Source organism: Gossypium hirsutum, chromosome D09 (assembly GCF_007990345.1).
Source record: "Gossypium hirsutum isolate 1008001.06 chromosome D09, Gossypium_hirsutum_v2.1, whole genome shotgun sequence".
Classification (NCBI taxonomy): domain Eukaryota; kingdom Viridiplantae; phylum Streptophyta; class Magnoliopsida; order Malvales; family Malvaceae; genus Gossypium; species Gossypium hirsutum.
The window spans coordinates 42,791,024-42,814,145 of NC_053445.1; the positions used below are offsets into that span (position 1 = coordinate 42,791,024).

The 23,122-nt window shown below is 32.4% G+C and overlaps 4 protein-coding genes and 2 pseudogenes across 9 annotated transcripts; 4 read left to right on the forward strand and 2 right to left on the reverse strand.

Annotated features, from left to right (window-relative positions):
* The window catches only part of LOC121220771 (40S ribosomal protein S5-like), a 2,603-nt pseudogene extending 1,925 nt beyond the window's left edge, over window positions 1-678 (forward strand).
* Window positions 679-5,155: 4,477 nt separating this feature from the next.
* LOC121220909 (40S ribosomal protein S5-like) lies at window positions 5,156-7,055 on the reverse strand (annotated as a pseudogene).
* Window positions 7,056-8,180: 1,125 nt separating this feature from the next.
* On the reverse strand, window positions 8,181-10,013 carry LOC107921204 (40S ribosomal protein S5). The gene is made up of 4 exons (XM_041100745.1): window positions 9,863-10,013; window positions 9,060-9,331; window positions 8,691-8,894; window positions 8,181-8,569 (listed from the first exon to the last, which is right to left on the reverse strand). Exons 1-4 carry the CDS (start codon window positions 9,965-9,967, stop codon window positions 8,515-8,517), a joined length of 636 nt encoding a protein of 211 aa, XP_040956679.1. The 5' UTR covers window positions 9,968-10,013; the 3' UTR covers window positions 8,181-8,514.
* Window positions 10,014-10,239: 226 nt separating this feature from the next.
* Window positions 10,240-12,156, forward strand: LOC121220911 (40S ribosomal protein S5). Its single transcript, XM_041100748.1, has 4 exons — window positions 10,240-10,488; window positions 11,008-11,279; window positions 11,443-11,646; window positions 11,768-12,156. Exons 1-4 carry the CDS (start codon window positions 10,384-10,386, stop codon window positions 11,820-11,822), a joined length of 636 nt encoding a protein of 211 aa, XP_040956682.1. The 5' UTR covers window positions 10,240-10,383; the 3' UTR covers window positions 11,823-12,156.
* A 1,110-nt stretch (window positions 12,157-13,266) lies between these two features.
* Window positions 13,267-15,157, forward strand: LOC107891217 (40S ribosomal protein S5). 2 transcript variants are annotated; one of them, XM_041100747.1, is made up of 5 exons: window positions 13,267-13,440; window positions 13,567-13,676; window positions 14,284-14,555; window positions 14,644-14,847; window positions 14,960-15,157. In XM_041100747.1, exons 2-5 carry the CDS (start codon window positions 13,572-13,574, stop codon window positions 15,012-15,014), a joined length of 636 nt encoding a protein of 211 aa, XP_040956681.1. In that variant the 5' UTR covers window positions 13,267-13,440; window positions 13,567-13,571; the 3' UTR covers window positions 15,015-15,157. The 2 variants fall into 2 exon arrangements, with proteins under 2 accessions (XP_040956681.1, XP_040956680.1); XM_041100746.1 differs by having other exon boundaries at window positions 13,570-13,676.
* Window positions 15,158-19,107: 3,950 nt separating this feature from the next.
* Window positions 19,108-22,327, forward strand: LOC107891215 (EEF1A lysine methyltransferase 1). Of its 5 annotated transcripts, none has more exons than XM_016815941.2 (5): window positions 19,108-19,630; window positions 20,654-20,812; window positions 21,347-21,410; window positions 21,613-21,694; window positions 21,855-22,327. In XM_016815941.2, the coding sequence occupies exons 1-5, from the start codon at window positions 19,154-19,156 to the stop codon at window positions 21,871-21,873; spliced, it is 801 nt and encodes a 266-aa protein (XP_016671430.1). In that variant the 5' UTR covers window positions 19,108-19,153; the 3' UTR covers window positions 21,874-22,327. The 5 variants fall into 5 exon arrangements, 4 of the variants coding, with proteins under 4 accessions (XP_016671430.1, XP_016671428.1, XP_016671429.1 ...); XM_016815939.2 differs by lacking the exon at window positions 21,347-21,410 and having other exon boundaries at window positions 19,123-19,630; window positions 21,855-22,006; window positions 22,146-22,327; XM_016815940.2 differs by lacking the exon at window positions 21,347-21,410 and having other exon boundaries at window positions 19,123-19,630; window positions 21,855-22,006; window positions 22,256-22,327.
* The last annotated feature ends 795 nt before the right edge of the window (window positions 22,328-23,122 follow it).

Sequence of the window (23,122 nt, forward strand, 5' to 3'; positions counted from 1 at the left end):
CCAAACTAGTTCCGTCATCCAAAATGTGCTATGTAAAATGGTACATATTGTTTGCATTTAACCACATCAAGTATATCCTAAGTTAGAGGACATAGACTATATATGTTTAAGGCCATTTCAGTAATCCATCCTGCACTCAATGTGAAAAGTATAACGACATCATGCATTTAACCATGATGTAAACTTATACCCAGGCCGTTAAATTTTCCCATTCATCCTTAACGAGGCACTATACCTCAATTCAAGGATTCAAGTTCTTTCTCGAATTAAATTATTCAAAACAGCAAATCCCCAGATTGCGTATCCTTTATTTGACTCCTCGAACAACAACTCTCACCCTTACCATCTCAGTGAAAAATATATGATAAACTTGTCTTAATGAGTTGAGAAGTTCTAGGGTGAGCCTTCTAAAATAAGCTTTTCATTGGCTCCAATTACACACAAGATTATCTAAATAGTAAATTATTACAACCTTTGTAGTGTTCTCTGTAATTAGACAATTACTACGGCATTCATAACTCAATCACACAATTATTGCAAATCTCGAAACCTTGTGTAACACAAATTACACAAACTATTACAACTTTGTTTTGTGAAACTTTCAGTGTCCTTGTCTTGCAGTTCTTCCAAGTTCCAACCATACAATTAGACTTTCAACTCAAAGACATACATTTCTAGTCTAACTAATTCTACCGATGATCAATATGGCCTTAACGCCAAAACCCCCATTATAAATAACGGAGATGAAAATGATATAGAGTTAATCAACAAACTCAATTACCTTCAATCAATTTCCAGAACTATGTAATATTTTTCTGAAACATTCTTGTCAAAACTAGAAGTAAAATGGGCATATGGTTTTGATAAAATTACCTTAAGATAGGCATAGAGAGTTGGGCAAGCAATACAACTACTTTATAATTGGAATGGCTGCAAAGAGAAAGAACTTCTTGGGAAAGGGTCCGGGCTGTTTCTGGGTCGTACCAGAATTGGCTCAGCCTCCAATCTTCTGTTACTAAAGCCACTTCACTCTCGGGTTCAAGTGTTCCTCCCCATTTTCTGCTGTTTCATGGTTAGCAAGAGATTGCCTTTGTTCTTCGAGGAACTCTTTGAGGGCTGCTAGTGCCTGAGAGCTAAGGGCTGGAGGGTCGTCATCATCAGTTTCGTTAACGAAGACGTTTTTAATAGTAGGGAGCTGTGGTTCCATTTTTGCAGCTGCGGCGGCTCTGGTTGTGTTGGGGGCGGCAGTGAAACTAAAAAAGAACCTACTTGACTGGAAGAGGAGAGGGTTTCCTTTAGTGGGATGTTTGGACTTTGGAATAAGATATTTATTTAGTTCTTATCCATTAATGGTTAATTTTAGTTGAAATATCTCCGAATGTATAAAAATTTCGGTTCTATTATTTATCCGTCGAATAATACTTAAATCAACAAGCAAAAATAATCATAAAAATTACTAAAAATGTAAAAAAGTTATGTAAAAAGTTATAGACCAGTCAGAACCAAATTTTTGTCTCAGCTTAGAGCAATAAGCAATACTATTTCAATAGTTTTTGAAGACAAATTTGTTTTTGCAAAAGTTATATTTTTTTTTGTTGGAAAAGCATTTTAAAGTTAAAGTAATATTTTTTATATTTATTTATCTTTCAATGTATTCTTTTAATATTTATAGGTTAAAATTCACATCTTCTAATTATACTAGCAAATAATCACTTTACAAAAATAAGTCAATCTCAATGCTTAAAACCCAATTTAACCATAACATATACACAATAAATCACTTCATAAATCAAAATCAGGTTTTAACTACAAGTACGATAAACACGAGTCTCAACACTAAATAGTGTTGACCCTAACAACATCTAAATTCAACTTTTGTGTTTGATTGAAAAATCAATTTTTTAACAACACGTTTAACTCCAAAAGTTAAATATTTTGCATTGTTTTTTTTTATTGAAAAGTACTTTTTGTAACCCAAAAAGACATTAAAGTTATAGGGTTGCCAGATCAATTCAGACGGTGGATCTAAAATTGTATAACCCATCCAAGATTTCCTATCTCCTTTTAACGGAGGATTGGCTTCACTTAGAAAAATTAAAGGATCAGACAATAGATCTGCTATCTTCTTACTTGTTTATTCTGTCCATGCTTCAGATTATTGAACGCTCCAGCTGTTATTAGAATTTTTCAATTCCATCCAAAATGCCACAGAATACATTTGACTCAATATGTGCTTCATTGATAATTTCCTAATTTTTTCCAAGAGAACATTGGATTCGATGATTGGGGTTCAAGTATTCTATACCAATTTATTTGCTCTCTTAGCCTCATCTTAGGGCTAGTTCTTCATTGCTTTAAAAGTACTTTTGAGAAGTGCTGTGGAAAAGTGCTTTTGAAAGTGTTTTGAAAATTTGAGTGTTTGGCATTGCTGTTAAAAAGTGCTTTGAAGAATAAAATGTATATTTAGACATGATATATAAAGTAACAAATATGTATTTAAATAATGTTCAAATTAGTTAATATTATGATATTTTAGCAAAAATATAAAAAAATTTATTATAACTTATTGTTAGTATTTTAATATATAATATTAATTTTAAATATTTCTAAGTAATTAATATTAATTATTTATTAAATTTAATTAGAATATATAAACTATATTTAAATATAATAATTAAATATTTTAATTAGATATTGACACAATTGTATTATTATAAAAATTATTTTTTATTTTTAATTAATGCTTTTAACACATTTGTATTATTTTATTTAAAATGTATTTTAATATATAACTCATATTATATGTAAACATAACATAGAAAACATAAACCTAACAAATTAAAAATATTACATATATTTGGATTGAAGTTTTAAAAAGAGATAATATTTATATATCAAATTAAATACTAAAAATTTTACAATAGCATTACAATTTAAAGAATTTAAAGAACCAGTTTGTGTGACTGGGTAAAAAAGTAAAAGTGCAGTTTAGAAGCACTTCTTGGCTAGAGAAGCAGAAAATTTCTGCTTTTCATCTACAGAAAAGCACTTCCCAGAAGCTAGAAATCGACCCCAATGAAGTGTGTTCTTCATTCTTTTTCACCCAAAAGCACTTTTAATTAAAAGTACTTTTCAACCAGCCAAGCCTTAATGTTTAAAATGTGAGATATTTGGTACTGTGATACAAGTGAGTGTTGGAAGAGATCCAGAGGGTAACTGGATTCAATATAGGGAAGCTCCATGTCACACACTTGGGGGGGCACTCCTAGTAACTAGAAGACTGAGAAAAAGATTGCTTGGTCATTTTTAGAGAGAACTCAACTAAAAATGCTCAGTGGTCCTCAAAATAACTTAGCTTTTATAATTCAGCTCATAAGAAAGTTCCTTGCTGGTGAAGGCTCACTATGAATGGTCTGGTTGAAGGCTTGCACTATTAAGGACAATGATTTTGGCAAATGACTCCTAAAGCCTATAAGAGTTGGAACTGGAGGAATATCTTCAAGCTTAGGGAAGTGGGTAACTCCCTTTTCAAAATTGCTTAGGTACAAGCATCATAAAGCTCCCTGTAAGTAAAATTTGCAACAAGGTAAGGATGAAAAAAGACAAAGTGGCCTAGCACAAACTTATCTGGTTTCCTGTGCACAAGCATTCCATTATTGCTTAGATGACCATTCTTGGGAGACTCCAACAAAGATAAGCTAATTTTGAAGACTAACAGTGTAAAGTTTGTAATGGAGAATTGGAGAAAATAAACCACCAATTCTTTGAACACCAATTTTCTGGGAGGCCGCTCTCAAGCTATGCGAGATGCATAGAACGGCTATGGCATGGCAGCAGGAGCTTCAATGGACCTGTACAAGACCTAAGGGTATGGCACTTATAACTAAGGAATTTAATATTATGTTTATAAGCGTATCATTTTTTTGGTACTTAAATATTTCAATATACCATTTCGAGCTTATCAGTGTCTATAAATATTTTTCACATATATATTATTAGTTTAACCTTTAATTTCTTAATAAATTATAATATATATATTTGTGCAAATATATTTAATTACATGCATATGCAAATATAAATTTTAAAATTATTAATTGAATTCAACAACTTAATTTAATAATTATAGTTTAATTTTAAATGTAATTATAAAAGAATAAAATGATTAAGATAAAAAATGTCAAAAGTTAGATGTAAATTATCAAAAAAATTTAATCAACAGATACGGACTAATACACATCAATATTGATTAAAACGAGATGAAGCATGCCAAAACAATTAAAAAACACTAAAATTTATCCAAATCAAAACTAACACTATTTGATATTGGTTGAGGGCTGGAACGGTGGTACAGACTAGTACTGATATTGTACGACTATCAACACTAATTCTAAAAATTGTTTGGAATGCTCACATTTACTTGGTCTAGAAAGAGGGGAAAAAAAGGCAGTTTAGGACAAGATTTTCAGAACTAGACGGCTGGTCAAACCAATTATGCCACCAGTTTGTAAGTCTAACTGATTTGAATGGTTTTATTAAAATATCATTAAAATTAAAAATCAATTTAACCTTCAATCCAACAGGTCCATATCAATTCATAGCTCAACTTATCTAAAGCTTTTCTCTATCCAATTATGAAACTTCCGTCTGCCAATATCCAATTATGCATGGGTTGGGGCATACTAGAATAACTGCATAGTTTAGCAGGACATAGGTATACATTGTTATCACATTGTCGATCCGTACTTCATAGCAACGGATAATAAAACAACACTTATAATAATATTTGCAGAGAAGCACAATTAGAAGCCTTTTAAACTTAATTGCAAGCCTTCAAGATTTGTACGAGAGATGGAAAAAGAAATTTCTGGTTGATTTTCTGATCAAACGTAACTGATAGGAAAACGCTTCATGTTCGTTGAATAAAAATGTGGCAATACTTACCAGAGTTAGGATTTTGAAATTCTAAAGGGCTTCACTTTTGTTTGATTTCTGATTGAAGCTAAGCTGACAGTTAAAAATATCATCAACTGATAGCAAAAGTCCAGCTATCAGAGATATTTAACACCATCCATGTAATTACATTATAATTTTGACAGGGAAAAAATCAAAGGAATTTCTCATTCAATGCAAAAAATAACATCAATACGCAAGACCATTTCTTGAAAAATATCTACTGAAAACTCCCTTTTAACCAAAAATAACTTGTCAATTACTCAAATAAAAAACGAGACATTCATAGCATGTCCAGAATACAAAACGGCTTATAAAGTACTGACTAAAACAACAAAATTCTCCACTCCCATGGTGTTTAATCTTCTTCCAATTCCTCAACGATTAGCCTTAGCAACTCTCTCAATTTCATCCTTCTTCTTGATGGCATAGCTGCACAACACAACACCACTGTCAATAACAACCAAAATGACAAAAGCATGTGTAAAGGCAGTTCCTTGTTTCAAAGCGAAACAAGGAGACAATACAGAAGAATCACCCTTACCTGTTAGATGATCCCTTAGCAGCATTAATAAGCTCATCAGCCAAACACTCTGCAATTGTTTAATGTTCCTGAATGCAGACTCACGTGCACCAGTGGTCAAAAGATAGATGGCCTGATTCACGCGACGAAGAGGAGAAATATCAACAGCCTGACGCCTGACAACACCAGCAGAACCAATTCGAGTAGCATCTTCACGTGGCCCACTGTTACATCAAACAAAAAAGCAACAAAGCTTGTTAAAGTTTAATCTAATGAAAGAAAATGTACTAAGCTTTATGTTGTAAAGGCTACCTGTTGATAATAGCATCAACAATGACTTGAATTGGGTTCTGATCAGTCAAGAGATAAATAATATCCATGGCATGCTTCACAATCCTGACTGCCATAAGCTTCTTCCCATTGTTTCGGCCATGCATCATAAGTGAGTTTGTAAGCCTTTCAACAATTGGGCACTGAGCCTTCCTGAAACGCTTAACTGAGTACCTCCCAGCAGTGTGTGGCACATAGGTAGCATGCTTCGAAGCTTGGACACCAATGTAATCACTCAAGGAGATATCAGCAACCTAAAACAGATAAATCATTCATGTCAATGAATAAGGTTAACAAGAATAGCACATATAATAAATAGATAATTCTTGCCAATCAACAGTGTCAATGAAAATATACGATAAATCTAACCCACAAAAGTTGCATTTAAAGAAATCATGAGAAGTATTAAAAAAAAAAACAAAATTGTCATCCTGCATTATATTTAACAGCAAAGGCAACAAATAACTACCATCAAACCAGGGGCAAAAGAAAATGGGAAAAAAGACATATCCATATACACAAATTAAAACACATTGATAAAACCATAACCGGAAGTTGTAGAAAAAGATCACATCAAAAACACACAACTGAACATCCCCTTCATAAGAATAGTCACTTGCCATGATGCACGAACTCAAATTCCTTTACACAATTCTCTAATTCACCTAGATACAATGTACTTCAAAACACCAAAACTATCTCTGCTGCTCAACCTATATAACCTCTAATAAGACACAAACGAAATAATCCAGGAAAAAAATTGAGACGATATATTTCACAAGAAATAACAAAATAGAAGAAAGACAGAGCAGATCCACGATTAGAAATAAACAAAGATGGGAAAGAAAAAAAGAAATACCTGAACTTCCTCGAAGCTCCAGCGGTTGAAGAGTTTTACTTCAAGGTGAGGTTGGGTTGGGTCTTTGGGTGCGGCGGTGGCGGGGGCTGCAACATCTGTCGCCATTCCTACTAAAACAAAACATAGAGTTCAATTTAAAAATAATAATAATAATAAGCAGAGGTTTAGAAGAAAAAGAGAGAGAGAGAGAGAGAGAGAGAGAGAGAGAGAGAGAGAGAAGCAAAGTGAAGAGACCTGTGATGTAGAGATGGAGCGGCAGGCAAAATTTCAGAATCGTGCACGAAGCGGGGTTGAGGAAATGAAAAAACCCTAGTCTTCTTTCACATTTATACTGAGATTCTGACTAGGGTTGTTTCCTTTCAGTGACTAGGCTTCGGGCTCTTCGTTGCGACATTTTGGGCTAACCATAAAAATATATAACAGAACAGAAAGTAAATAAATAAATAAATTTTAGGGCACGTTTGGTTCGCTGTATTGGATTAGAGGTGTATTGAATTAGAGGTGTATTGAATTAGAGGTGTAATAGCAAATTAACTGTTTGGTTGAATGTAATGGAATAGAGGCGTAATAGTAATCTTGTGTTTGGTTAAATGGAATAGAGGTGTAATAGCATAATGGAAAAAACTAAAATAGCTAGAATACCCTTAGCATAAATTTGTTTTGGTAAATGATTATTGTTATTGTTATTTAAATTTTAATAAGATTATTATTATCAATAATAAATAATTTAATCATATTTAAACATAATTATTATTAAATATATTTTAATTAAAATATATAATTTAATAAAATTCTTAATAATTAGCAGAAATTTATTTTGGTAAATTATTATTGTTATTATTATTTAAATTTTAATAAGATTATTAATATCAATAATAAATAATTTAATCATATTTAAACATAATTATTATTAAATATATTATAATTAAAATATATAATTTAATAAAATTCTTAATAATTAATATTCTTATATGAATTTACTCAAATCATAATATATGATACTGTAAAATATAAATTAATATAATTATTATTAAATATATTATAATTAAAATATATAATTTAATAAAATTCTTAATAATTAATATTCTTATATGAATTTACTCAAATCATAATATATGATACTATAAAAGAAAATTTGAAAATATATAATTTGAAAAATGTTTGTTCTCGATGAACTTCCAACTGAAACAAGCCAAACAACATAAGCAGTATTAGAACAGGGATTATTAAATCGACTTTTGTAGTATAAAGTTCCAAAAAAAAATTCTGTATCTGTAGATAGAGAGAATCATGTTCATAAAACATATAAAATTTGACGTTGATGAACTGCAGTCTCTTCCATTGTTAATGCAGGTTGAAAGACTTGATTTCAATAGTGTTACGGCCTTTGTATTTAACTTCAAACAGAAGTTTGTACAATTGCTCCAATTAATATTTTTTTTCTTTGCTTCTATTGGCTGGGTTAGAAATTCATAACAATATTTTTGAAAGACTTGTATAATTTCATCTGCTCAATAATTGGAAAAACTCAATTTGATTTCTTCCTTTAATTGTCTCTTTTTTAAGTACTAATTATCAGCAACAGGCAGGGCGATTTAATGTGGTCAAAACAACCACATCAAGCACTCTCATCTCTTTGTTTGCAGCAAAGATGAACTCAACAGCTTCAAACCATGGCAAAATAAGTACAGCATATATAACCAAAACAGGATATGCTCTCTTCAATAACATCTCAACTTAAATAACGGAACATTCATATTATGTTCGGAACACAAAATAGGTAACTTATAAAGTACTGAATAAAAAACAGAAGTGTCCACTGCCATGGTTTATGCAAAGTCCTACCAATTCCTCAACGATTGGCCTTGGCAACTCTCTCGATTTCGTCCATCTTCTTGATGGCATAGCTGCACAAACAACGCGAGAATGACGAAGCAAGCTGTGGTAAATAAATGGGATTGCAAGGACAGTTCCTAGTTTCAAAGCAAAATAAGGTTCAAACACGGGAGTTCAAAGGCTGTTATTTACCTGTTAGATGATCCCTTTGCTGCGTTAATAAGCTCATCAGCCAAACATTCAGCGATAGTTTTAATGTTTCTGAATGCAGACTCACGAGCACCAGTGGTGAGGAGATAGATGGCCTGATTCACTCGACGAATAGGAGAAATATCAACAGCCTGACGCCTCACAACACCAGCAGAACCAATACGAGTAGCATCTTCACGAGGTCCACTGTTATATCAATCAAAAATCAACAAGGATTATCAAAGATTGATCCAAAACAAAGATAACCCAGAATTGGAAGATGTTTTAATTAACATCATCTGCTACTTTAAAGATTAAAGTCAGCTAGTGATACATTTGAATAAGGAAATCCTTAAAGGTCATATAGGCCACCTGTTGATAATGGCATCAATAATGACTTGAATTGGGTTCTGATCAGTCAGGAGATAAATAATTTCCATAGCATGCTTCACAATCCTGACTGCCATAAGTTTCTTTCCATTGTTTCGGCCATGCATCATCAATGAGTTAGTAAGCCTCTCAACAATGGGGCACTGAGCCTTTCTAAAACGCTTAACTGAGTACCTCCCAGCAGTGTGTGGCACATAGGTTGCATGTTTGGAAGGTTGAACACCAATGTAGTCACTCAAAGAGATATCAGAAACCTAAAATAGATAAATCATTCACGTCAAGGACCAGGGCTAACAATTGTAGTTATCAAAGGGAACAGCAAGTTGAGGAACCTAATTCTTTCGAATCTTTAGGAGTCTTTAAGCATTCGAAAGACAATCTAATACGATCATCTTATCAAAATAATCTAACCTAAAATTAACCAATTTCTTACAAACATGAAGACAAACATTTAACATAAATTGTCAATCTGAATATCAGTAACATCAAAGACAACAAGTAAAATCTTCAAATCAGAGAACAACAATATAGATGTTCAGTCACAACAAGATGATCTAACAAATAATATCAAGTTAAAAACAACATGAACGATTCTCTACGAAAACAGAATCCCTATATACAATTAATTAGTCCTAGTAGATCCACTCGACTTGAAAAGACCAAAAAAATAGAGAACATGCTAAAACGGAACATTTCATATAAAATCTAGAAAAAAAAAAGCCAATAGAATGAAAAAAGAAATGTATGCATAGAGAGGCAAAAGGGGGAAAAAGAAAAAGAAATACTTGAACTTCCTCGAAGCTCCAGCGATTGAAGAGCTTGACGTCAGGGTGAGACTTGGCTGGGTCTTGCAGTGAGGCGTTGGCAGGGGCTGCAATGGCTGTCGCCATACCTATGATAGATGCCGCAAAGAGAGAGAACCGAAGTGCGGAATGAGGAAATTAGAAGACAAAAGCCTTTCTCTTATACAGTTGCAGTAACCTGGAGACCCAGAAGCGGATGAAGCTAGAAGGAACAGAAGAGAAACAAAAGGGATCAGGGAAGGGTAAAACAGGGAGGTTTGCTGAAGCGGTAGCTAATCTGGGCAAAAGAGGGGGAATAGAAATCGGTGGTTTGGTTTGATGTATTGCTAATACGCGTGTAATCCATTACCTTCCCCGATCCCTTTTGTTTCTCTTCTGTTCCTTCTAGCTTCATCCGCTTCTGGGTCTCCAGGTTACTGCAACTGTATAAGAGAAAGGCCTTTGTCTTCTAATTTCCTCATTCCGCACTTCGGTTCTCTCTCTTTGCGGCATCTATCATAGGTATGGCGACAGCCATTGCAACCCCTGCCAACGCCTCACTGCAAGACCCAACCAAGTCTCACCCTGACGTCAAGCTCTTCAATCGCTGGAGCTTCGAGGAAGTTCAAGTATTTCTTTTTCTTTTTCCCCCTTTTGCCTCTCTATGCATACATTTCTTTTTTCATTCTATTGGCTTTGTTTTTTCTAGATTTTATATGAAATGTTCCGTTTTAGCATGTTCTCTATTTTTTTGGTCTTTTCAAGTCGAGTGGATCTACTAGGACTAATTAATTGTACACAGGGATTCTGTTTTCGTAGAGAATCGTTCATGTTGTTTTTAACTTGATATTATTTGTTAGATCATCTTGTTGTGACTGAACATCTATATTGTTGTTCTCTGATTTAAAGATTTTACTTGTTGTCTTTGATGTTACTGATATTCAGATTGACAATTTATGTTAAATGTTTGTAAGAAATTGGTTAATTTTAGGTTAGATTATTTTGATAAGATGATCGTATTAGATTGTCTTTCGAATGCTTAAAGACTCCTAAAGATTCGAAAGAATTAGGTTCCTCAACTTGCTGTTCCCTTTGATAACTACAATTGTTAGCCCTGGTCCTTGACGTGAATGATTTATCTATTTTAGGTTTCTGATATCTCTTTGAGTGACTACATTGGTGTTCAACCTTCCAAACATGCAACCTATGTGCCACACACTGCTGGGAGGTACTCAGTTAAGCGTTTTAGAAAGGCTCAGTGCCCCATTGTTGAGAGGCTTACTAAGTCATTGATGATGCATGGCCGAAACAATGGAAAGAAACTTATGGCAGTCAGGATTGTGAAGCATGCTATGGAAATTATTTATCTCCTGACTGATCAGAACCCAATTCAAGTCATTGTTGATGCCATTATCAACAGGTGGCCTATATGACCTTTAAGGATTTCCTTTTTCAAATGTATCACTAGCTGACTTTAATCTTTAAAGTAGCAGATGATGTTAATTAAAACATCTTCCAATTCTGGGTTATCTTTGTTGGATCAATCTTTGATAATCCTTGTTGATTTTTGATTGATATAACAGTGGACCTCGTGAAGATGCTACTCGTATTGGTTCTGCTGGTGTTGTGAGGCGTCAGGCTGTTGATATTTCTCCTCTTCGTCGAGTGAATCAGGCCATCTATCTCCTCACCACTGGTGCTCGTGAGTCTGCATTCAGAAACATTAAAACTATCGCTGAATGTTTGGCTGATGAGCTTATTAACGCAGCAAAGGGATCATCTAACAGGTAAATAACAACCTTTGAACTCCCGTGTTTGAACCTTATTTTGCTTTGAAACTAGGAACTGTCCTTGCAATCCCATTTATTTACCACAGCTTGCTTCGTCATTCTCGCGTTGTTTGTGCAGCTATGCCATCAAGAAGATGGACGAAATCGAGAGAGTTGCCAAGGCCAATCGTTGAGGAATTGGTAGGACTTTGCATAAACCATGGCAGTGGACACTTCTGTTTTTTATTCAGTACTTTATAAGTTACCTATTTTGTGTTCCGAACATAATATGAATGTTCCGTTATTTAAGTTGAGATGTTATTGAAGAGAGCATATCCTGTTTTGGTTATATATGCTGTACTTATTTTGCCATGGTTTGAAGCTGTTGAGTTCATCTTTGCTGCAAACAAAGAGATGAGAGTGCTTGATGTGGTTGTTTTGACCACATTAAATCGCCCTGCCTGTTGCTGATAATTAGTACTTAAAAAAGAGACAATTAAAGGAAGAAATCAAATTGAGTTTTTCCAATTATTGAGCAGATGAAATTATACAAGTCTTTCAAAAATATTGTTATGAATTTCTAACCCAGCCAATAGAAGCAAAGAAAAAAAATATTAATTGGAGCAATTGTACAAACTTCTGTTTGAAGTTAAATACAAAGGCCGTAACACTATTGAAATCAAGTCTTTCAACCTGCATTAACAATGGAAGAGACTGCAGTTCATCAACGTCAAATTTTATATGTTTTATGAACATGATTCTCTCTATCTACAGATACAGAAATTTTTTTTGGAACTTTATACTACAAAAGTCGATTTAATAATCCCTGTTCTAATACTGCTTATGTTGTTTGGCTTGTTTCAGTTGGAAGTTCATCGAGAACAAACATTTTTCAAATTATATATTTTCAAATTTTCTTTTATAGTATCATATATTATGATTTGAGTAAATTCATATAAGAATATTAATTATTAAGAATTTTATTAAATTATATATTTTAATTATAATATATTTAATAATAATTATATTAATTTATATTTTACAGTATCATATATTATGATTTGAGTAAATTCATATAAGAATATTAATTATTAAGAATTTTATTAAATTATATATTTTAATTATAATATATTTAATAATAATTATGTTTAAATATGATTAAATTATTTATTATTGATATTAATAATCTTATTAAAATTTAAATAATAATAACAATAATAATTTACCAAAATAAATTTCTGCTAATTATTAAGAATTTTATTAAATTATATATTTTAATTAAAATATATTTAATAATAATTATGTTTAAATATGATTAAATTATTTATTATTGATAATAATAATCTTATTAAAATTTAAATAACAATAACAATAATCATTTACCAAAACAAATTTATGCTAAGGGTATTCTAGCTATTTTAGTTTTTTCCATTATGCTATTACACCTCTATTCCATTTAACCAAACACAAGATTACTATTACGCCTCTATTCCATTACATTCAACCAAACAGTTAATTTGCTATTACACCTCTAATTCAATACACCTCTAATTCAATACACCTCTAATCCAATACAGCGAACCAAACGTGCCCTAAAATTTATTTATTTATTTACTTTCTGTTCTGTTATATATTTTTATGGTTAGCCCAAAATGTCGCAACGAAGAGCCCGAAGCCTAGTCACTGAAAGGAAACAACCCTAGTCAGAATCTCAGTATAAATGTGAAAGAAGACTAGGGTTTTTTCATTTCCTCAACCCCGCTTCGTGCACGATTCTGAAATTTTGCCTGCCGCTCCATCTCTACATCACAGGTCTCTTCACTTTGCTTCTCTCTCTCTCTCTCTCTCTCTCTCTCTCTCTCTCGCTCTCTCTTTTTCTTCTAAACCTCTGCTTATTATTATTATTATTTTTAAATTGAACTCTATGTTTTGTTTTAGTAGGAATGGCGACAGATGTTGCAGCCCCCGCCACCGCCGCACCCAAAGACCCAACCCAACCTCACCTTGAAGTAAAACTCTTCAACCGCTGGAGCTTCGAGGAAGTTCAGGTATTTCTTTTTTTCTTTCCCATCTTTGTTTATTTCTAATCGTGGATCTGCTCTGTCTTTCTTCTATTTTTGTTATTTCTTGTGAAATATATCGTCTCAATTTTTTTCCTGGATTATTTCGTTTGTGTCTTATTAGAGGTTATATAGGTTGAGCAGCAGAGATAGTTTTGGTGTTTTGAAGTACATTGTATCTAGGTGAATTAGAGAATTGTGTAAAAGGAATTTGAGTTCGTGCATCATGGCAAGTGGCTATTCTTATGAAGGGGATGTTCAGTTGTGTGTTTTTGATGTGATCTTTTTCTACAACTTCCGGTTATGGTTTTATCAATGTGTTTTAATTTGTGTATATGGATATGTCTTTTTTCCCATTTTCTTTTGCCCCTGGTTTGATGGTAGTTATTTGTTGCCTTTGCTGTTAAATATAATGCAGGATGACAATTTTGTTTTTTTTTTTAATACTTCTCATGATTTCTTTAAATGCAACTTTTGTGGGTTAGATTTATCGTATATTTTCATTGACACTGTTGATTGGCAAGAATTATCTATTTATTATATGTGCTATTCTTGTTAACCTTATTCATTGACATGAATGATTTATCTGTTTTAGGTTGCTGATATCTCCTTGAGTGATTACATTGGTGTCCAAGCTTCGAAGCATGCTACCTATGTGCCACACACTGCTGGGAGGTACTCAGTTAAGCGTTTCAGGAAGGCTCAGTGCCCAATTGTTGAAAGGCTTACAAACTCACTTATGATGCATGGCCGAAACAATGGGAAGAAGCTTATGGCAGTCAGGATTGTGAAGCATGCCATGGATATTATTTATCTCTTGACTGATCAGAACCCAATTCAAGTCATTGTTGATGCTATTATCAACAGGTAGCCTTTACAACATAAAGCTTAGTACATTTTCTTTCATTAGATTAAACTTTAACAAGCTTTGTTGCTTTTTTGTTTGATGTAACAGTGGGCCACGTGAAGATGCTACTCGAATTGGTTCTGCTGGTGTTGTCAGGCGTCAGGCTGTTGATATTTCTCCTCTTCGTCGCGTGAATCAGGCCATCTATCTTTTGACCACTGGTGCACGTGAGTCTGCATTCAGGAACATTAAAACAATTGCAGAGTGTTTGGCTGATGAGCTTATTAATGCTGCTAAGGGATCATCTAACAGGTAAGGGTGATTCTTCTGTATTGTCTCCTTGTTTCGCTTTGAAACAAGGAACTGCCTTTACACATGCTTTTGTCATTTTGGTTGTTATTGACAGTGGTGTTGTGTTGTGCAGCTATGCCATCAAGAAGAAGGATGAAATTGAGAGAGTTGCTAAGGCTAATCGTTGAGGAATTGGAAGAAGATTAAACACCATGGGAGTGGAGAATTTTGTTGTTTTAGTCAGTACTTTATAAGCCGTTTTTGTATTCTGGACATGCTATGAATGTCTCGTTTTTTATTTGAGTAATTGACAAGTTATTTTTGGTTAAAAGGGAGTTTTCAGTAGATATTTTTCAAGAAATGGTCTTGCGTATTGATGTTATTTTTTGCATTGAATGAGAAATTCCTTTGATTTTTTCCCTGTCAAAATTATAATGTAATTACATGGATGGTGTTAAATATCTCTGATAGCTGGACTTTTGCTATCAGTTGATGATATTTTTAACTGTCAGCTTAGCTTCAATCAGAAATCAAACAAAAGTGAAGCCCTTTAGAATTTCAAAATCCTAACTCTGGTAAGTATTGCCACATTTTTATTCAACGAACATGAAGCGTTTTCCTATCAGTTACGTTTGATCAGAAAATCAACCAGAAATTTCTTTTTCCATCTCTCGTACAAAATCTTGAAGGCTTGCAATTAAGTTTAAAAGGCTTCTAATTGTGCTTCTCTGCAAATATTATTATAAGTGTTGTTTTATTATCCGTTGCTATGAAGTACGGATCGACAATGTGATAACAATGTATACCTATGTCCTGCTAAACTATGCAGTTATTCTAGTATGCCCCAACCCATGCATAATTGGATATTGGCAGACGGAAGTTTCATAATTGGATAGAGAAAAGCTTTAGATAAGTTGAGCTATGAATTGATATGGACCTGTTGGATTGAAGGTTAAATTGATTTTTAATTTTAATGATATTTTAATAAAACCATTCAAATCGGTTAGACTTACAAACTGGTGGCATAATTGGTTTGACCAGCCGTCTAGTTCTGAAAATCTTGTCCTAAACTGCCTTTTTTTCCCCTCTTTCTAGACCAAGTAAATGTGAGCATTCCAAACAATTTTTAGAATTAGTGTTGATAGTCGTACAATATCAGTACTAGTCTGTACCACCGTTCCAGCCCTCAACCAATATCAAATAGTGTTAGTTTTGATTTGGATAAAATTTTAGTGTTTTTTAATTGTTTTGGCATGCTTCATCTCGTTTTAATCAATATTGATGTGTATTAGTCCGTATCTGTTGATTAAATTTTTTTGATAATTTACATCTAACTTTTGACATTTTTTTATCTTAATCATTTTATTCTTTTATAATTACATTTAAAATTAAACTATAATTATTAAATTAAGTTGTTGAATTCAATTAATAATTTTAAAATTTATATTTGCATATGCATGTAATTAAATATATTTGCACAAATATATATATTATAATTTATTAAGAAATTAAAGGTTAAACTAATAATATATATGTGAAAAATATTTATAGACACTGATAAGCTCGAAATGGTATATTGAAATATTTAAGTACCAAAAAAAATGATACGCTTATAAACATAATATTAAATTCCTTAGTTATAAGTGCCATACCCTTAGGTCTTGTACAGGTCCATTGAAGCTCCTGCTGCCATGCCATAGCCGTTCTATGCATCTCGCATAGCTTGAGAGCGGCCTCCCAGAAAATTGGTGTTCAAAGAATTGGTGGTTTATTTTCTCCAATTCTCCATTACAAACTTTACACTGTTAGTCTTCAAAATTAGCTTATCTTTTGTTGGAGTCTCCCAAGAATGGTCATCTAAGCAATAATGGAATGCTTGTGCACAGGAAACCAGATAAGTTTGTGCTAGGCCACTTTGTCTTTTTTCATCCTTACCTTGTTGCAAATTTTACTTACAGGGAGCTTTATGATGCTTGTACCTAAGCAATTTTGAAAAGGGAGTTACCCACTTCCCTAAGCTTGAAGATATTCCTCCAGTTCCAACTCTTATAGGCTTTAGGAGTCATTTGCCAAAAATCATTGTCCTTAATAGTGCAAGCCTTCAACCAGACCATTCATAGTGAGCCTTCACCAGCAAGGAACTTTCTTATGAGCTGAATTATAAAAGCTAAGTTATTTTGAGGACCACTGAGCAATTTTTAGTTGAGTTCTCTCTAAAAATGACCAAGCAATCTTTTTCTCAGTCTTCTAGTTACTAGGAGTGCCCCCCCAAGTGTGTGACATGGAGCTTCCCTATATTGAATCCAGTTACCCTCTGGATCTCTTCCAACAACTCACTTTGTATCACAGTACCAAATATCTCACATTTTAAAACATTAAGGGCTTGGCTGGTTGAAAAGTACTTTTACATATAAAAGTGCTTTTGGGTGAAAAAGAATGAAGAACACACTTCATTTGGGGTCAGATTTCTAGCTTCTGGGAAGTGCTTTTCTGTAGATGAAAAAGCAGAAATTTTCTGCTTCTCTAGCCAAGAAGTGCTTCTAAACTGCACTTTTACTTTTTTACCCAGTCACACAAACTGGTTCTTTAAATTCTTTAAATTGTAAATGCTATTGTAAAATTTTTAGTATTTATATTTGATATATAAATATTATCTCTTTTTAAAACTTCAATCCAAATATATGTAATATTTTAATTTGTTAGGTTTATGTTTTCTATGTTATGTTTACATATAATATGAGTTATATATTAAAATACATTTTAAAATAAAATAATACAAATGTGTTAAAAGCATTAATTAAAAATAAAAAATAATTTTTATAATAATACAATTGTGTCAATATCTAATTAAAAATATTTAATTATTATATTTAAATATAGTTTATATATTCTAATTAAATTTAATAAATAATTAATATTAATTACTTAGAAATATTTAAAATTAATATTATATATTAAAATACTAACAATAAGTTATAATAAATTTTTTTATATTTTTGCTAAAATATCATAATATTAACTAATTTGAACATTATTTAAATACATATTTGTTACTTTATAATATCATGTCTAAAATATACATTTTATTCTTCAAAAGCACTTTTTAACAGCAATGCCAAACACTCAAAATTTTCAAAAACACTTCTCAAAAGCACTTTTCCACAGCACTTCTCAAAAGTACTTTTTAAAAGCAATGAAGAACTAGCCCTAAGATGAAGGCTAAGAGAGCAAATAAAATTGGTATAGAATACTTTGAACCCCAATCATCGAATCCAATGTTCTCTTGGAAAAAAATTAGGAAATTATCAATGAAGCACATATTGAGTCAAATGTATTCTGTGGCATTTTGGATGGAATTGAAAAATTCTAATAACAGCTGGAGCGTTCAATAATCTGAAGCATGGACAGAATAAACAAGTAAGAAGATAGCAGATCCTATTGTCTGATCCCTTTAATTTTTCTAAAGTGAAAGCCAATCCTCCGTTAAAAGGAGATAGGAAATCTTGGATGGGTTATACAATTTTAGATCCACCGTCTGAATTGATCTGGCAACCCTATAACTTTAATGTCTTTTTGGGTTACAAAAAGTACTTTTCAATAAAAAAAAACAATGCAAAATATTTAACTTTTGGAGTTAAACGTGTTGTTAAAAAATTGATTTTTCAATCAAACACAAAAGTTGAATTTAGATGTTGTTAGGGTCAACACTATTTAGTGTTGAAGACTCGATGTTTAATCAGTCACTTGACTAGTTAAAAACCTGATTTATGATTTATGAAGGTGATTTATTGTGTATCATGCTTATGGTTAAAATTGGAGTTTTAAAGAGAAATTGAGATTGACTTAATTTGTTGTATAAGACTTGTGCTTATTATTTGCATTTATTTTGATAGATTTACGGGCTGTTTGTAAGGAGATTAATCCTATTTTAAAAGTTATATTCGAATTAAAATGTAGAGTTTTACTTTATCAAAAGTATAATTAGAAGATGTGAATTTTAACCTATAAATATTAAAAGAATACATTGAAAGATAAATAAATATAAAAAATATTACTTTAACTTTAAAATGCTTTTCCAACAAAAAAAAATATAACTTTTGCAAAAACAAATTTGTCTTCAAAAACTATTGAAATAGTATTGCTTATTGCTCTAAGCTGAGACAAAAATTTGGTTCTGACTGGTCTATAACTTTTTACATAACTTTTTTACATTTTTAGTAATTTTTATGATTATTTTTGCTTGTTGATTTAAGTATTATTCGACGGATAAATAATAGAACCGAAATTTTTATACATTCGGAGATATTTCAACTAAAATTAACCATTAATGGATAAGAAACTAAATAAATATCTTATTCCAAAGTCCAAACATCCCACTAAAGGAAACCCTCTCCTCTTCCAGTCAAGTAGGTTCTTTTTTAGTTTCACTGCCGCCCCCAACACAACCAGAGCCGCCGCAGCTGCAAAAATGGAACCACAGCTCCCTACTATTAAAAACGTCTTCGTTAACGAAACTGATGATGACGACCCTCCAGCCCTTAGCTCTCAGGCACTAGCAGCCCTCAAAGAGTTCCTCGAAGAACAAAGGCAATCTCTTGCTAACCATGAAACAGCAGAAAATGGGGAGGGAACACTTGAACCCGAGAGTGAAGTGGCTTTAGTAACAGAAGATTGGAGGCTGAGCCAATTCTGGTACGACCCAGAAACAGCCCGGACCCTTTCCCAAGAAGTTCTTTCTCTTTGCAGCCATTCCAATTATAAAGTAGCTTGTATTGCTTGCCCAACTCTCTATGCCTATCTTAAGGTAATTTTATCAAAACCATATGCCCATTTTACTTCTAGTTTTGACAAGAATGTTCAGAAAAATATTACATAGTTCTGGAAATTGATTGAAGGTAATTGAGTTTGTTGATTAACTCTATATCATTTTCATCTCCGTTATTGGTATAATGGGGTTTTGGCGTTAAGGCCATATTGATCATCGGTAGAATTAGTTAGACTAGAAATGTATGTCTTTGAGTTGAAAGTCTAATTGTATGGTTGGAACTTGGAAGAACTGCAAGACAAGGACACTGAAAAGTTTCACAAAACAAAGTTGTAATAGTTTGTGTAATTTGTGTTACACAAGGTTTCGAGATTTGCAATAATTTGTGTGATTGAGTTATGAATGCCGTAGTAATTGTCTAATTACAGAGAACACTACAAAGGTTGTAATAATTTACTATTTAGATAATCTTGTGTGTAATTGGAGCCAATGAAAAGCTTATTTTAGAAGGCTCACCCTAGAACTTCTCAACTCATTAAGACAAGTTTATCATATATTTTTCACCTGAGATGGTAAGGGTGAGAGTTGTTGTTCGAGGAGTCAAATAAAGGATACGCAATCTGGGAGATTGCTGTTTTGAATAATTTAATTCGAGAAAGAACTTGAATCCTTGAATTGAGGTATAGTGCCTCGTTAAGGATGAATGGGAAAATTTAACGGCCTGGGTATAAGTTTACATCATGGTTAAATGCATGATGTCGTTATACTTTTCACATTGAGTGCAGGATGGATTACTGAAATGGCCTTAAACATAATATAGTCTATGTCCTCTAACTATAGGATATACTTGATGTGGTTAAATGCAAACAATATGTACCATTTTACATAGCACATTTTGGATGACGGAACTAGTTTGGCCTGTTAATGTTATTTTCTGATTTTCTATTAAGGATTGACTAAGGCGGATAGACTCAGATTGACATAAGGAAGTGGTTTGGTTGATAAATCTTGTTTCATTTGAGATGTGTGGTTCATAACTTTTTTCTTTTGTATGATTTTCAGAAAATTGATCCTAATATCTCTGTGCAACTTTTGGAGTATGATAAGCGTTTTGAGCAATATGGAAGTGATTTTACATTTTATGATTACAACCAACCCAAAGACCTGCCATTCGAACTAAAGCATACTTACCAAGTTGTAATTGCCGATCCTCCTTATCTGGTGAGATAAAATATTTGTCAATTTCTTAATCTACTTATTGTTTCTTAAGCATCGGTTCAACTGCTATAAGGGGTTCATTCCTTTTGCTGGTACAAGAGAAGCTCTATTACGCTGTTACATTTTCATTTTTACCCTTAATTGTGGTCTTGTCTCATAAGCAATACCTTCTGCTTGCAACCAATCTTGCTGTAACCACTAAGGGAAGAACCTATTCTTCTTGTCTATTTAACGCTTTTTAAACTAGTTTTTTCAAGCAAATATTTTGACATTCTGTTTCTTTGAATTGATTCCAGGTTTTTGAATATGAGGATGAACTTGCTTGTTTATCTTGATTACAGAGTATAAAACCCACTTGCCTATGCTTATTTATCTTGTGGCCATTAATATGAGATTTTCTTTCTGATGAAAACGAAATCAAAGACTTTTAATTAGTAAATACCAGAGATTCTCTACCACTTTACCTTGATATAAAGTTCCTCCTGTGATACGTTTTTAAGTCTGGGAAATCTGTAATCCTACTGATCTGCTTTACAGAGCTATTTTAAATATATTACCGTCGGAGAATGTGAAGATTTTGACATATTTCAATCACAAGATGGTAGGTAAACCACTATTTTGGTCTCATATGGAACATTTAGGGTTAGAGCATCAGTTTCTATTTTTCTCATAATCTCGATTGAGCAGATATTTTATATGGGCACCTGTTTCTTAACTTTGCCATGGCTGTACTGGTTTTCACTTGAGTTCATGTTTGGAGGGAATTTTTGACAGTATATTACATATGTTGTGCATGGTTGCAGAGCAAGGAGTGTTTAGAGAAAGTTACTCAAACAATATCTTTTCTTGCTCAACCACGAGAATCTCACTTGCTTTTGCTTACGGGTAAAGTTTTTACTTCCTTTCCAACTGAACATAACTTGCAATTTAGTCAGCTTTACTGCCGTATATGTATAACTCCAATATAGTGCAGAATATAAGTATGGATGTCAATGGTTGTTTTAGTGGCTTTTTTTTTAGTAAAAGCTAAGAGAATGACTTGCAGGAGAGGTGCAAAGGCATAGGGCTGCAGAGCTTTTGGGTTTGCGTGCATGCAATTTTCGGCCACGACACTCAAGCAAACTTGGAAATGAGTTTCGGGTGTTCACAAACTATGACCCTGGGGAGAGATTAGGAGGATGGGAGCAAGAACAATAGGTGCCTTTTTCTTGCCATCGTTTGCTAGGAATATTTTCTCATCAATGAGCATCATGCAACCTAATTTTTATCCATTATCAAGGCATTTCCAACACTTACCCTTGGAAAAATTAACCAGCTTTTCTGCTCATTTTCCCAGAGAAAACATGCTGATGAGCATTCTTTAAAACTCAGAACCTTGCACTGTCTTTGCCCGATGATTTGAGATTCAAGATCCAAATCTTATAATGGTGTACTTTGTGACCGCAGATTGATGTGCTAAGAAACAGAATATGCATATCCTACTTGTCTTCAATACAAGAACCAATACCATGGTTGTCAGCTTATGGGTTTTAACTTTGAATGTCCTCATTTTTCTTCTCTTTCTTTTGCAAGTCCCGTTTCTCTCACATTCGATCTAAATGATAAAGGAGTATGATTGGGTTGACAAATTTGATCCACCAAAAAGGGAGGGGGTGAAAGAAAATTTGTAAAATTTCAGCCCTCGGTCCAATTTCTTTAAACTGTGAATTGGAGAGAAACCGGGAAAGGGAAATGGATTTTTTATTTTTATTTTTATTTATTTAACCATGGGAAAGTAACTGGAATTCAAACGTATTTTGGGAAATATAAGGAAGATGTAAAATGTCATTTTTGTTTTTAATTATTTTATGAAAATGTTATAATTAGAAAACTTTATTATAATGAATTATTTTTCTTTTTATATCATTTAATCAAACAAAATTTATTTATTTTATTTTTTATTACTAATTTTAACTGTTTAAATAAAATAATGTGTAATAAATTTCTTAGTCTTTCTCTTTTATATATATATTTTTTACTTTTAATTCTAGTGTAATTCTTTTTTTTACTGAACCTGAATTAGTGTTTGACTCGTGACACCAATTTAATTAAAGCTCATCATTTAAGAAAACAGTAAATACTACCATGAAGTATGAGCAAGTTTTTATTTTTTATATTTTAATAAAAAATTATAAAAATCAATTTTAATTCAAATCATATTTATAATCTATATAAAAGTACGAGTTAAATTTTTTTTTAAATTAATGAGAATGCCTCTTATTATTTATTATACTGTTAGGTTGCACTAAAATAATAATTTATTAATATATTACT